At 44.0% G+C, this 16,020-nt stretch overlaps 1 protein-coding gene across 1 annotated transcript; it reads left to right on the top strand.

Moving 5' to 3' along the window:
• The first annotated feature begins 4,234 nt into the window (after window positions 1-4,234).
• On the top strand, window positions 4,235-14,266 carry cUnh6orf136 (chromosome Un C6orf136 homolog). Its single transcript, XM_079231842.1, has 8 exons — window positions 4,235-4,479; window positions 4,782-4,898; window positions 5,211-5,413; window positions 10,049-10,723; window positions 12,005-12,093; window positions 12,197-12,397; window positions 12,497-12,566; window positions 13,520-14,266. Exons 3-8 carry the CDS (start codon window positions 5,315-5,317, stop codon window positions 13,661-13,663), a joined length of 1,278 nt encoding a protein of 425 aa, XP_079087968.1. The 5' UTR covers window positions 4,235-4,479; window positions 4,782-4,898; window positions 5,211-5,314; the 3' UTR covers window positions 13,664-14,266.
• The last annotated feature ends 1,754 nt before the right edge of the window (window positions 14,267-16,020 follow it).

The following is a 16,020-nucleotide window of genomic DNA, read 5'->3' as shown; positions in this document are numbered from 1 at the left end:
GAGTGGACACTCGGGTGAAGAGAGGAGCAGAGCTGTCAACTGATCACCACCTGGTGGTGAGTTGGATCAGATGGCGGGGGAGCCGGCTATAAAGAGCACCTTGAGGAACTCCTAAACCCGGCTAACATGTCCCCTCGAGAGGGGGCAGTGCTTGAAGACCCTGGGGTGGCCTCACCCATATCCCCGGCAGAGGTCGCTAAGGTAGTCAAAAAGCTCCTTGGTGGCAAGGCGCCGGGGGTGGATGAGATCCGCCCTGAGATGCTGAAAGCGCTGGACATTGTTGGGCTGTTGGACACACCTTTTCAGTGTCGCATGGGGGTCAGGAACAGTGCCCATGGACTGGCAGACCGGGGTGGTGGTTCCCATCCTCAAGAAGGGGGACCGGAGAATGCTTGAACTATCGTGGTATCACACTGCTCAGCCTCCCAGGAAAAGCTTATGCCAGGGTGCTGGAAAGGAGGCTCCGACCGCTTGTCGAACCTCAGATTCAAGACGAGCAGTGCGGATTCCGTCCCGGCCGTGGAACAGTGAACCAGCTCTTTACCCTCGCAAGACTACTGGAGGGATCCTAACCCAACCAGTCTACATGTGCTTTGTAGACCTGGAGAAGGCTTTCGACCGGGTCCCTTTGGGTTTTTCTGGGGGGTGCTGCGGGAGTATGGGGTGCCGGACCCGTTGGCACGGGCTATCCGGTCTTTGTACGCCTGCAGTAGGAGCTGTGTCCGTATCCTCGGTAGTAAGTCAGACACGTTCCCGGTGGGTGTTGGCCTCTGCCAGGGCTGCCCTTTATCACCGGTCCTGTTTGTGACCTTCATGAACAGGATATCTAGGCGCAGCCAGGAGGCGGAGAGGATCCGGTCCGGGAGTCTCGGGATCGCCTCTCTGCTGTTCGCGGATGATGTGGTCCTGTTTGCCTCCTCGGACCGTGACCTCCAGCATTCACTGGGGCGTTTTGCAGCCGAGTGTGAAGCGGCAGGGATGAGAGTTAGCGCCTCCAAATCTGAGGCCATGGTGCTCTGCCGGAAACCGGTGGATTGCTCCCTCCAGGTGGGGACAAACTGCCTACCCCAAGCGAAGGAGTTCAAGTATCTCGGGGTCTTGTTCACGAGTGAGGGTAAGGTGGAGCGGGAGATCGACAGGCGGATCGGTGCGGCTGCAGCAATAAAACAGGCGCTGTACCGGTCCGTCTTGGTGAAGAGGAGCTGAGCCGGAAGGCGAAGCTCTCCATTTACTGGTCGGTCTACGTTCCAACCCTCACCTATGGTCACGAACTCTGGGTCGTGACCGAAAGAACGAGATCTCGAATACAGGCGCCAAAATGAGCTTCCTCCGTAGGGTGGCCGGGCTCACCCTTAGAGATAGGGTAAGGAGCTCGGATATCAGGAGGGAGCTTGGAGTCGAGCCGCTGCTCCTTCGTGTCAAAAGGAGTCAGCTGAGGTGGTTCGGGCATCTAGTCAGGATGCCTCCTGGACGCCTCCCATTAGAGGTTTTCCAGGCACGTCCAACTGGTAGGAGACCCCGGGGAAGACCAAGGACAGGCTGGAGGGATTATATCTCCTGTCTGACCTTGGAACGCTCTGGATCCCCCAGAATGAGCTGGAAAGTGTTGCGGGTAAATTGTGTTTTCATAAGTTGCTGTGATTAGCTGACCAGGGCCCTGGAGCTTCAGGTTAAGGATGTTCAGCTCCTGTGTTATCAGAATCAGAACCATTTATTTGCCAGTTATGTTATACATATGAGGAATTTGTCTTGGCGGGTGGTGCATACATTGGACAAACAACAACAATCAACAAAGTGCGCATTCATATTTCAAGCATTTACTGTACAGTGCCTGTTGGTGTATAATGCAGTGCAGAACAACTGCTGGATCTACATTTTTCTCCTCTAACTTTCTTTGGACCAGCGCTACCAGTCAGTTTTTTTTGCCTGTCATAGAAGGGGATCATCCGTGGTAGTGCCCACCAGTCTGTTCCAGGTAAACCAGCTCGCTCCATCACGCCGCACAGCTCCTGAAATATGTCCTTGGCTGTGGTGCGACCGTGCATTGGACACAAACTTAACAATTCTTCCGTCACTTCGAATTGCTCATTAATACCCCTGATGAATATGGCTAGCTGAGCATTGTCGGTGTTGTCTGTGCTCGTCGAGTACCACGGAGTATGCAGTGAAACCTCGGGCTTTTTCACGTAATTGATCATAGATGTCTCTCGATAGCTCGTTAATCCGCGCTGCCACGGTGTTTTGCCGACAGAGATATTGCTGAACAAGCTCTTCTTTTCCGGACACAGAATATCAGCGACATGCAACATGCAATCCTTCAGAAACTGGCCTTCGGTGAACGGCTTTCCTGCTTTGGCGATTAACTCACTCACCACATAAGTTTATGAAAAAGACTTTGCTGAGACGCGAGTCCTTTCTGAAGCTGCGCGTTTTTTCCTCTCGTCTTCCAGGTACTTCTCATACTGTTCTCCGTGTTTAGTCGAGTAATGGCCCTTGAGATTATATTCCTTTAAAACGGATACTCTTTCTTTGCATATGAGGCAAGTGGCATTTGCATTAGGTGCGTGTGAGAAAAACGCGCGGGCCACACTAACACTAAACTTTGATGTCAAGTAGGGGGCCACAAAATATCGGTCTGACCTGGATCAGGGTTTCACTGTGACCTGGATCAGGGGTTTACTGTGACCTAGATCAGGGTTTCACTGTGACCTGGATCAGGGTTTCACTGTGACCTGGATCAGGGGTTTACTGTGACCTGGATCAGGGGTTTACTGTGACCTAGATCAGGGTTTCACTGTGACCTGGATCAGGGTTTCACTGTGACCTGGATCAGGGTTTCACTGTGACCTGGATCAGGGTCAATGTGGCTCAGCTGTGTGAGCAGAAGCGCTGCCAGGTGTCTGCAAGAAATATAATAAAGTACAAATGTATTCTGGGATTGCATTTGTTGGTTCGGTGCAGTTTCAGTAAGTTGTTTAAAAAAATAAAATATGTTTGCACTGTTACTACTAAAACTAATATAAAAATGTATAGAAACTGCTAGTTGCCTTTTTTTGTTAAGTATGACAAAAATATGTTATGAATGTAAAAGTAAATAAATATGTAAACTTTCAAAAATATTGCACTTTCTGTGTGGCCCTCCGATGAGATCACAATACCAGCGGTGGCCCCAAACCAGATTGAGTTTGAGACCCCTGTTTACATAGACGTATACTGCCATCTACTGGTAGAAAGGTAAACCCCTTACTCTGGTCTCCTCATAGAGGCTCTGCTCTGTGTTCACTCAAGAAACAGCACAATAAGGTGGACAAATAAATATGATGCTAACAGCAACAACTCCACACACAAATACTTTCATTAAACTATATTATGAACTGTGTTGCATTAAACAACGCAACGATTTATTGAAAAGTTGACTCTTGCTGTGTACATAATACAAATATTAAACTGCCTGTAGTCACTACTGTTACATATACATATATAATACTATATATAACATATCCAGGTTTATTTATTTATATTGATTAATTAATGTTATTCTAACGTTACGCTGCTGTGTGTTTGCATCATAGAAGACTGTAAATAAGAATATTCTTTACAGGTTTTTACTTTGACATGAAAAGAATCGTCTTGTTTTCTCGTTTTCTCGTTTCTTGTATGTCTGGTTTTCTGAGACACGTTATTGTAGGAAATCAAGTAAACTGTGTATTCTCCAATTGTAATGGTTTTATGTGAAGTACTTTGAATCGCCTTGTTATGGAAGCCCGTTTCCGCACAAAAAGAGAGATCATAAAGTCGAACTTATGAGATAAAAGGTCATAATAATAATCTCATTATTATTACTTTTTATCTCATAATTATGACTTTTTTTTTATCTCTTTTTGTTTTGTTTGTGTGTGTGGCGGGAATGGACTTCCATACATGGTTGTTATAATGTGTTATAAAAATAAACTTGCCTATCTATCTATCTCTCTCTCTCTCTCTCTCTCTCTCTCTCTCTCTCTCTCTCTCTCTCTCTCTCTCTCTCTCTCTCTCTCTCTCTCTCTCTCTAACTCACCAATGCACACAAATAAGACTTCATTAAAACCAATGTTGTTGCAAATGATTGACATAGCCTTGACTGAGAGAGTACCCGTATTTCCCACCCTAGTGAAGGCAGCATTACGACGTGCTGCGTAACGCGCGTCTGGCCGGCAAGGGCACTCATCGCTGGGATGACATTCGTGTAGGTGAGCTCGCGTTGACGCTCCTGTCTCATTGCTCGCGTTACGCTACCAGGACTACAGCAGTAACCCTGCGCCGGGGACGGGCTCCTGGAGACGGGATCCTGTGGGCGCTGGGGTTCATCCGGGTCATTACAGGGACGGTTGCCAGGCCGGGGGTTCGCCTGCTACTAGCTGGTAGCTAGTTAGCCGAGTAAGCTAGCGGCTATCATTGCCTGTGAAGTTCTGCAGCCAGCGCGAGCTCACGTCACTGCAGGTAATGTCAACACGTGACGTAGACACTTGGAGCCCCGTGTGTGTTTGTTAAGGCACCGTGGCCCACCAACGGGACCGGAAGGGACCAGTAGCAGCCAGAATGCAGCTGTTTCCAGTTTCACTTTAATCAATCTAATGGGATGACTCGTAGCCTGAATCATGTTCACCTATTAGTGCAATTTAATCAAACATAAGTTCTTCACTGCGCTCATTCGGGGTGTTGACTAGAAACGAGCAGCACTCGTTGATCAGGGAGCATTTGAACGCGTCACACCCCTTCAGTGTATTCTCTCTGCTCACTAGATGAAGGTCTCCAGCACGCCATGCCCTTCACACCTCACCAGGTAACTCTGCAGGAGTGATTCACTGGACCTTTCCCTTCTGGCGTTAGAGGACCCTTCTGTTGGATCTGGTCGCCCGGTGAGTCAGCCTGTCAGCATGGACTCTGATTATGAACGTGTGGTCTCTACAGGTCATGTGCTCTCGGCTGAGCAGAAGACCCAGATCCAAATCTTTCAGCTAGAATAACATTAAATGAAAGTATATACAATTGTGAAAAAAGTTGATCATCTATGGATTAATCTGCTAACCAGATGCAGCTCGATATCCAACTGTTTAACACGTTTGCTTAATAAAAGACTGATTATCAGTTGTCAACAGCCTTCTATGTGGTAGCTTGGAGCAGATTATGAAGCATTCATAAGGCCGTCCCTCTTTTCTCTGCCGTCTCAGGTCGGAGGTCGACAGCCGTCTGCTGTAGTTGGAGTCGTCCGTCACAAGGTGTGTCTTTGAGGTGATGCTCCGCTGGTGACCGGGTGGCCTCGGCCCTGTGCTGAATGGCTGTGAGCAGAGGGGGCGTGGCCTTCTGGGTGGGCTGTATCCGCAGCCATGGCAGAAGGCGAGCCACCGGAGAACAGAGCTGGAGTCTCAGTCGGGTAGTCTGCTTCTTTCTTTGCTATTATTTCTTCTTTCTTTGATGTTATCACAATACTGCGATATTATCACCATACTGCGATACATTGAGTATTGTGATTTATTCCCTTTTTCAACAGTAAATTGTCCCCAAAGGAAAACTGTCAACATATTTGATCTTATAAGATAAAGTTTTGCAGCAAAATGGGACGAGCTGACCAACACTGTCATAAATGTTGCACCTGACAAACTGAGCTGTTTGCATTAGAGTCTACATAGTCACTTCATTACTACAGTCTACAGTCACTTCATTATTACAGTCTACAGTCACTTCATTACTACAGTCTACAGTCACTTCATTACTACAGTCTACAGTCACTTCATTACTACAGTCTACAGTCACTTCATTATTACAGTCTACAGTCACTTCATTACTACAGTCTACAGTCACTTCATTATTACAGTCTACATAGTCACTTCATTATTACAGTGTACAGTCACTTCATTACTACAGTCTACAGTCACTTCATCATTACAGTCTACAGTCACTTCATTACTACAGTCTACAGTCACGTCATTATTACAGTCTACAGTCACTTCATTACTACAGTCTACAGTCACTTCATTACTACAGTCTACAGTCACTTCATCATTACAGTCTACAGTCACTTCGTTATTACAGTCTACAGTCACTTCATTACTACAGTCTACAGTCACTTCATTATTACAGTCTACAGTCACTTCATCATTACAGTCTACAGTCACTTCATTATTACAGTCTACAGTCACTTCATTATTACAGTCTACAGTCACTTCATTACTACAGTCTACAGTCACTTCATTATTACAGTCTATATAGTCACTTCATTATTACAGTCTACAGTTACTTCATCATTACAGTCTCCATAGTCACTTCATTATTACAGTCTACATAGTCACTTCATCATTACAGTCTACAGTCACTTCATCATTACAGTCTCCATAGTCACGTCATTATTAGAGTCTACATAGTCACTTCATTATTACAGTCTACATAGTCACTTCATCATTACAGTCTCCATAGTCACTTCATCATTACAGTCTACATAGTCACTTCATCATTACAGTCTACAGTCACTTCATTATTACAGTCTACAGTCACTTCATTACTACAGTCTACAGTCACTTCATTATTACAGTCTACATAGTCACGTCATTATTACAGTCTACATAGTCACTTCATTATTACAGTCTACATAGTCACTTCATTATTACAGTCTACATAGTCACTTCATTATTACAGTCTACATAGTCACTTCATTATTACAGTCTACATAGTCACTTCATCATTACAGTCTACAGTCACTTCATTATTACAGTCTACATAGTCACTTCATTATTACAGTCTACAGTCACTTCATCATGACAGTCTCCATAGTCACTTCATTATTACAGTCTACATAGTCACTTCATCATTACAGTCTACAGTCACTTCATCATTACAGTCTCCATAGTCACGTCATTGTTACAGTCTACAGAGTCACTTCATCATTACAGTCTACAGTCACTTCATCATTACAGTCTACAGTCACTTCATCATTACAGTCTCCATAGTCACGTCATTGTTACAGTCTACAGAGTCACTTCATCATTACAGTCTACAGTCACTTCATCATTACAGTCTACAGTCACTTCATCATTACAGTCTACAGTCACTTCATTATTACAGTCTACATAGTCACTTCATCATTACAGTCTACAGTCACTTCATCATTACAGTCTACAGTCACTTCATCATTACAGTCTACAGTCACTTCATCATTACAGTCTACATAGTCACTTCATTATTACAGTCTACATAGTCACTTCATCATTACAGTCTACATAGTCACTTCATCATTACAGTCTCCATAGTCACGTCATTGTTACAGTCTACATAGTCACTTCATCATTACAGTCTACATAGTCACTTCATCATTACAGTCTCCATAGTCACGTCATTGTTACAGTCTACAGAGTCACTTCATCATTACAGTCTACATAGTCACTTCATCATTACAGTCTACATAGTCACTTCATCATTACAGTCTACATAGTCACTTCATTATTACAGTCTACATAGTCACTTCATTATTACAGTCTACATAGTCACTTCATCATTACAGTCTACATAGTCACTTCATTATTACAGTCTACATAGTCACTTCATCATTACAGTCTACATAGTCACTTCATCATTACAGTCTACATAGTCACTTCATCATTACAGTCTACATAGTCACTTCATTATTACAGTCTACATAGTCACTTCATTATTACAGTCTACATAGTCACTTCATCATTACAGTCTACATAGTCACTTCATTATTACAGTCTACATAGTCACTTCATCATTACAGTCTACATAGTCACTTCATCATTACAGTCTACATAGTCACTTCATCATTACAGTCTACATAGTCACTTCATCATTACAGTCTACATAGTCACTTCATTATTACAGTCTACATAGTCACTTCATTATTACAGTCTACATAGTCACTTCATCATTACAGTCTACATAGTCACTTCATCATTACAGTCTACATAGTCACTTCATCATTACAGTCTACATAGTCACTTCATTATTACAGTCTACATAGTCACTTCATCATTACAGTCTACAGAGTCACTTCATCATTACAGTCTACATAGTCACTTCATTATTACAGTCTCATGCCAGAATCCATTTTGGATGACTCCCTAGATTAATGGATCATTTGCATATCGAGAGGCTCTGGAAATATTCTTCCAAAAGCGCAAGAGAAAATGCTGATTTTAAATGTTCACCGTTAACAGGTCACGCTTGCGTATCCGCGACTCGCCGATTCTTGGCATTTTGCGTGAGGTCGTTTTTTCTGCTGTTGCATCTCTCATACAGATCTCAGCTCAACATTGAGCATGAATTGAACTCAATATTAGTTATTTTTTGCATAACTTTATTTAAATTTTTCTAACAAAGTGATACTTCTTTTTTTGTCTGATGGAGCAATCTGGTTTACTTCTTATCGTCGGGCATATATATTTTTACATACATCCAGTGTTGGGGGTAACGAGTTACAAAGTAACGGATTACAGTAACGTAATTACTATTATAGGTAGCGAAGTAAAGTAACGCATTACACTCAAAATATTGGTAACTACACTACTTTACTAGACCTCAGTAAACCTCAGTAAGGTCTCAGTAGACCTCAGCGTTCCTACGTTACTCAAGACATTTGTACAGTCCGAAAAGTTCTCTTTTAGCGGCGCGCGAGTCACACGACACTTCCTGATGAACAGCCTATCACAGAACTCCATCTGAGTGATTTGAGTGACGTAGCTGCTGGTGCGTAGAAGGAGGGAAGCGGGGAATGGAGGAGACGGAGACGGAGAGCCCGGATCCAACTGGGAGGTTCTCTCCAGGTTCCCTAGGATTAAGGATATTGCAAAGCAATACAACACTCAATACCATCAAGTGCACCTGAGCTTCTAATGAGGACAAGACACGTCTGTATGAACGGAATCCCTCTACTGGTGAACTGCAGTATTACAACTGTTAAAGCATTGAGAACGCGCTCTTGCACCAGACATGTATATATTTTCCACACGTAACATCAACATTAGTTAGCGTCAACAAGCACGTATCACTGTACTTTATGCCTTCAAAGTAAAAGCACTTCCTGCTTACATGCTCTTCACAATAAGAGTAAATCATGTAATAAAACAAGTTACAACACTGTGGAAAGGCTTTCAGCCTGGGCAGTATTGTTCTGACCCCAAGGAGGAACAGGCTGTCGGATAAAAGATTCCAGAGACTTTTACTCATGCGATACAATCGCTATTTTGAAGAATAGAGAAAAATGATAAACTTCATAGGATATAGTGCACTTTCTGTTTATTTAGGCAACGATGAAGTGGATTTTCTGTTTATTTAATTGCATTTCTGTTTCTATTTTATGGGAAAAAGTGCCATTAATTTTTCTATCTTTCTTAAACCACTACAATGATTCCTATAACAAGCTGGTTTTGTTCTTAAACATTTGGTTTAGTGGGGTCTCATGTTTCCAAAAGCCTGTTTTCAATGTGTTATGCTGTTTGACCTGAATGTCCCCACCATACACAGCCTCTTGGATCCTGTTGTTTGTGGATTTTAAAGTGAGGCATATTTCTTTGGTCAGACAGTGTGAACAGGGTTAATGTTCGTTCAAGTTAATGGCTGAGTTTTATATGCCATTTTGTTTTACATGTTTACAATTACAATACACTGTGTGGAAAGGCTAAGAGATGCCCTTTATTGAACATCGAACATAAAGTGATGAAAGGGCCATGATGTTTGTCCAGGTATCTTTGCGGTTAATTTGGACATTTGCTTGAAAAAAAAAGGAAAGTAAAGTAACTAGTAGTGAAGTTACTTTTCAAATGCAGTAACTAGTAAAGTAATCTAGTTACAATTTTCAGAAGTAACTAGTAACTTGTAACTAGTTACTTTTTCTGAGTAACTACCTCAACACTGCATACACCTACATTTTTGTGTACATTGTGTTCACATACTTGGCGACTAAATGTGATTCTGATTACTCAAAATGTGAGACTATTGTAATGAAAACCAAGCGTTTTACTGGTAAATCCATCTCACCATGTCTTCATTGCTCCTTCAGGCAGTGGACTGGCAGTGGACCCGTCAGACCCGCCCCCGGAGCAGTGCATCATGGGCCTTGGTGCCCCCCAACAGCCTGAGATATCAGAGCATCAAGCCGTCGGTCCTGTCCCATCCGTTCCACCATGCTAGCCAGCCTCAGGCAGGCGGTTACCACGAGGAAGACTGGGAGTCTCTCAGCGTGTGTGTGCTCGTGCGACAGGGCGAGTCCGACGGCCTCCACACCCTGCTGGAGATCCCTCTGCTGGGTCACAGCAAACCAGGAGAGGGCCTCACTCCTGGGCCCCACCAGTCCAGCGAGTTCCCCTTCCTGTTGACCACAGTGGATGGCAGCAGAGAGGACGACATCAGCGTCGACAGCTTCAAGAGAAACAGTGTAAATGCTTTGAAGAGAGAACATGGCTGTTTCAGGAGCCTCTTTGAAGCAGAGGGGTGTCCTGCACCCTTCATGTATGGCTCCCACTTCTATTGTTTCCATTGCCCAGCCACACAGCTGGCAGCTGACAGCAGGCTGAACTCCAGGCAGGATATTGAACTTGACCACAAGCCTTTGGAGCTGCCTCTGCTGCCATCCACCTCTCTGTGCAGCCATGCAGAGAGAGAGGGGCGCCGTACGCAGAGACACAGTGAGGAGGAGGAGAAGCTGGCCCTGATGTATGAAAGGCTGAGGATAGAGGTAAGAGTGCACACTGTGTGTGGATAAGTACAAGTTGCACTGTGACTTCTACACGCAAACACCCTGTAACATGAAGCACACATAACAAAGCACGGTGTCAGCACTTTTATCAAGTCCAATGTCAATAACAACCTTTTTTATTTGTGTTTATTTATTTATTTATTTCTTCTGTATACGGACAGTGCACTGTTTGAGATTTCATTTGTATTTTTTGTTCTCCAAATGTTTTTTGTTCACTGGCTGTAATTCTGTTGTAGGATTGTTTGAATCAGTTCAACGTCGAGGTGTTGAGCAGCCAGAGCACGGCTCTGAGAACAGGCCAAACCAAATAAATACCTATGCTGAAAATGTTAAAAGAACGTTTAATTCAGCATTTTCCAACCATCAGATGCATCATAAATCAGCAAATGTTTAATGTTGTCAATTGATCTGAGAGTAAATATGGGTGATATTTACAGTATCTGCTTTATACTGTCTGTAAAGCTTCTCCTTCACTTCATTAAATCCCTGCTGCTACTTGAGGGAAGCAGGACAAATCTGCGACAAATAATAATGATATATATTATAGTGAATATGATTCATACATGTGGAAAGATTATTTATAAATGCAGCCTCTGATTTGAAAAGTGCAGCGCTGCAATAAAATGATGAAAGTGAAAAACAGACAAACTGCAAGTTAAAAAGTTAATAAATTGCTATATATTGCAATATATGTAACAATACTAGGATCGCAGTAAGATTGTATTGTGACATTAGTATCATGGCAGTACGGTATATTGGGCCTCTTGATTCCCACGCTCATTGTACACGGTCTTCAATTTTCCAGTCTCAAGCCAGTGACACCAGGCTGCTGCCACAATGCTGGGCTATGTATAAGATATTCTATCTCTGGCTCCTTTTATTCTGGAAGTGTTCTTATGTAGTTATGCTCCACTGTGATTGGCTCAGCTGGCATTGAGTGTATAAATAGTCACCACACCCGTTGCTCTATCTTCTCAATGCACTCTACTGTATGTCCTTATGACAGCTACAGAAGGGAAAAGGCCAAACTTATCTTTAAGGGTCGGAGGGTAAACGAGTGACGGTGCTGTTCGAGTCCCAGAATAACTTCATATAGTGTTAGAGTATAAGGGAATAGTCGGCCAGAGGCATTGCCATAAAAGATGAATGAAAGGCTGCTCGTGATGCGCTCGTCCTGCTATCAAGCTTTACATTGTGGCAGCACATACGGTACCAAGGTGGTAGCTCATCATACAACTGTCCCTCAATCTTGTTTTGCAGCTTCCAAGTTTCTTTATGAAGAACCATGACTACAGCATGTACTCGAATGATATGGAATTCATCAACGGGCTCATCAACACCAAGACCAGGTACTGCTGCTCTTCAGGTTTGGTGGTACTTATGACAGCCCCGGTTCTGCTCTGATGAAGTGCTGTAGAGGTGTGACCCGGTGTTGCTGTGTGTGTTGGTCAGAGGCCGTACGGTGTACCAGCTCACGCTCTCCCTGTGGCGCCTCCTGTGTCTGTGTTACCACGCCAAGGCTCGCCTGGAGGTGCTGAAGCTCACCAAGCACACGGAGGACGGGACCATTAAGGCCCGCTGGAGGGTCAGGGGGCTTCCCTTCTACTCTCTGCTGCTGCGCTTCTACCGCAAGGACAAGTCTCACCTGTACAGGTAACACGGCTGCTACGAGCTTTGATCTAAGAAGGGGGTTTTGTTTTTAGCACCGATTTAAAAGCCTTTGTCTTATTAAGTGTTTGTCCTCTGTTGTAGGTCATATGATGCATTCTCTACTTTTTACATTGGACCGGATGGACTCATACACTGTCATAAGGTTGAAAAGGTAAGCAGCAGTGTCATGCTTTGAGGGACATGTTGGCTGCTTCACAAGGTTTCAGCAATCGTTGTTGGACCAACCGTAAGGAGTTCCTGATACTTTATCTAAGTGTTACCACCATGTCTTTGAAAGGTGCAATGTATGGGATTCAGAGCATCGTAGAGATATGGAGGAGTACGGTCCTTTCAAACTTAGTTGCTTATTGAAAATGATTGTTATTATAAAGTCACATTTTAATCTTTTTAGTTTTAGTCAACATAAAGGCAGTAGAAGTCGGTCGATTTGTCAGTTTTCTCAGGCAGATTCATACTGTAATGGCTTTTGATGAAGGGATCCAACAAGAAGGACTTTGAACTGCATTGTGAAGGACGAGCATCCTCATCATCTTCCTTTGTGGTCCTGCAGCAAGCGGAGAGCAAACAGTGAAGATGCTGTTCTTGAAAGGCTCAACGCCTCGTCGTTACTCATCAGGGCGGAAAGAACCAAGATTTAATTTATGTCGTTACATTTTAGTCGTGAAATGAAAGGAACGACCAATACTTTATTTCATTCTTCTTGATGAAGATCAAGCTGTTTTTTTCATCAACAAAGTTATTCTGTTTGTTTTAATCACTAAAGTCCAACAGAAGATGAGCTGGACCTCTGTGTCGTATGTCCTGAGCTTCCTGTCTGACCTCTGTGTCGTATGTCCTGAGCTTCCTGTCTGACCTCTGTGTCGTATGTCCTGAGCTTCCTGTCTGACCTCTGTGTCGTATGTCCTGAGCTTCCTGTCTGACCTCTGTGTCGTATGTCCTGAGCTTCCTGTCTGACCTCTGTGTCGTATGTCCTGAGCTTCCTGTCTGACCTCTGTGTCGTATGTCCTGAGCTTCCTGTCTGACCTCTGTCGTATGTCCTGAGCTTCCTGTCTGACCTCTGTCGTATGTCCTGAGCTTCCTGTCTGACTGACCTCTGTGTTGCAGGTGATGCCGGATCCGCCCCCTGTCCTGCCCAGGGTGACCTCTCTCCTGGCCGGGGCTCTGGTGGCCCTCGGGGTGCAGGAGCCTCGCCCGGCCCTCAACCTGCTGCCCCTCCTCCTGGCCTCTCTGCGGCAGAGCAGAAGCTGACCAGTGTGTCCACGGTCCATGTGACCCCAACATTCTCAACATAGGAACACATTAAAATGGAGGGTTACGCTCTCTATCCTAAAATCTCAGTGTTGCCCCTGATTTACATACAAAGTCAAGACTTAACACTGCTTTGCCTTTTTCTCATTTCTAATTTAACTTTTATTTGAAATGATAAATGTGGTTAACCTGAAGACAGAACTGGGTTTTGCTGTAATAACACACAAGTTGAAAAGAGACTACTACATAACAACCAACACTTTGTTTTGCCTTTTCAAGCCTTTTCTTCATATGCAACAATTTGACATTTAAGGATGTAAACCGCAGCTTTTTTTCATATTTAACCTGAAGACAACATGTTGTCCAACATGAAAACATCCTCCATAGAGACAGCACGCAGCGTGTCACACTCTGAAAACCACGCCCACCGTATGGGGAAAACATGTGAACCATTATATGTAAACAAGGGCTGAACCGCTAACTAAATGCTGTCAGATTTCTGCACGCCAAAGGATTATTGGAGCATCACATGTAAGTAAGTAAGTAAAATGTATTTGTACAGCACCTTTCGCAGACCAGGGTCACAAGGCGCTTCCTAATTACAATAAAACAATACACAGATTAAGAAGTACAAACACATTTAACTTAAAAAAAGGCCAAGACAACTCAATGACGATCATAACAGCCCCAAGGCAATTAAACAAAAGCCTTGACAAATCAAAGGGTCTTGAGTTTCTTTTTGAAGGAGTCAACAGACTCCATTGAACGCAGGGAGAGCGGAAGATCGTTCCAAAGCCTGGGAGCAACAGCCTGGAAAGATCGGTCTCCTCTGGTCCGGAAACGGGTGCGCGGAGCCATCAGCAGATTCTGACCCACAGACCTCAGAGCCCGAGCTGGGGTGTAAGGCTGGATCAGATCATTGATGTACGGTGGAGCCTGACCATGTAAAGCTCTAAAAGTTAAAACCAGAATGTTAAAATTGATCCTAAAGGAAACTGGCAGCCAATGAAGTGCTTTGAGAGTAGGGGAGATGTGTGTCCTCCTATTAGAGCGGGTCAGGATTCTCGCTGCAGAGTTTTGCACTAACTGCAGACGAGACAGCTCCTTCTTGTTTAGACATGAAAATAAACTACTACAGTAGTCTAAACGTGAAGACACAAATGCATGAATGATCAGCTCCAAATCATTTTGTGACACCATTTTCCTAAGTTTGGAGATGTTCCTCAGCTGGAAAAAACAATTTTTGGTCAGCTGTTTGCAGTGTTGCACTAATGACATGTCTTTGTCCAATACAACACCGAGGTTTCTTAGGCTCTGTTTAACAGACTGGCCCAAGTCACCTAGGTACTGGTTAATCCCTGGAATTAAGTCATCAGGGGCAATAACCAGTGTTTCTGTTTTGTCCACATTTAGCTGCAAGGTATTATCACTTAGCCATTGTTTTATCTCCATCAAGCAATGAACTAAGGAATTTAGCCTCTGGAGCTCAGTCGGCTTGAAAGAGCAGTAAAGCTGAATATCATCAGCAAACGTGGTACGAAACATCAGAAAATCTCTGGATGATTTTTCCCAAGGGGATCAAATATAACAAGAATAATACAGGCCCCAAAACAGAACCTTGAGGAACTCCACACAACAGATCTGCTGACTCAGACCTTATTTGATTAGCTGTGACACTAAAGCTGCGCCCAGATAGGTATGACGAGAACCAATGTAAAACTGACCCTGACAGCCCTACCTCATCCCTCAGTCTACTCAGCAGGATCTGGTGGTCAATGGTGTCAAAAGCTGAGGACAGATCTAAGAGAACTAGAACAGTGCACTTTCCCGAATCAGCAGACATCATAATGTCACTGGACACTTTCAGTAGGGCTGTCTCTGTAGAGTGATGTTTGCGGAAACCAGACTGAAACGTCTCATGGATGTTACTTTGATCCAGGAATAATGACAGCTGTTCAGCGACCACCTTCTCTAGGATCTTGGACAAGAGTGGAAGCTTTGAAATAGGCCTGAAATTACTGAGGTCAGTCGGGTCTAAGCCTGTCTTTTTAAGCATCGGCTCCACTATGGCATGCTTAAATGTATTGGGAAACACACCTGTAGAAAGAGAGAGGTTAACCATTTTGGTAACCCAGGGGCCAATTACACCAAACACTTTCACAAAGAGCCTACACGGAAGGACGTCGGATGAGCAAGAGGAGGGTTTCATCTTGGACACCAGTGCCGAGATATCAGCAAGAGTCACAGACTTAAATGAGGACCACAAGCTGGAGGCTCAATGACAGCAGGGGTTCCACACAAAAGAGGAGGGATTTTCTCCTTGATCATCCTAATTTTGTCAGTGAAAAATCTCAACA

This window comes from Taurulus bubalis (assembly GCF_910589615.1).
Source record: "Taurulus bubalis genome assembly, chromosome: 16".
Taxonomy (NCBI): domain Eukaryota; kingdom Metazoa; phylum Chordata; class Actinopteri; order Perciformes; family Cottidae; genus Taurulus; species Taurulus bubalis.
Note: the sequence above shows the minus strand (reverse complement) of the source record. Positions and strands in the feature narration are given on the sequence as shown.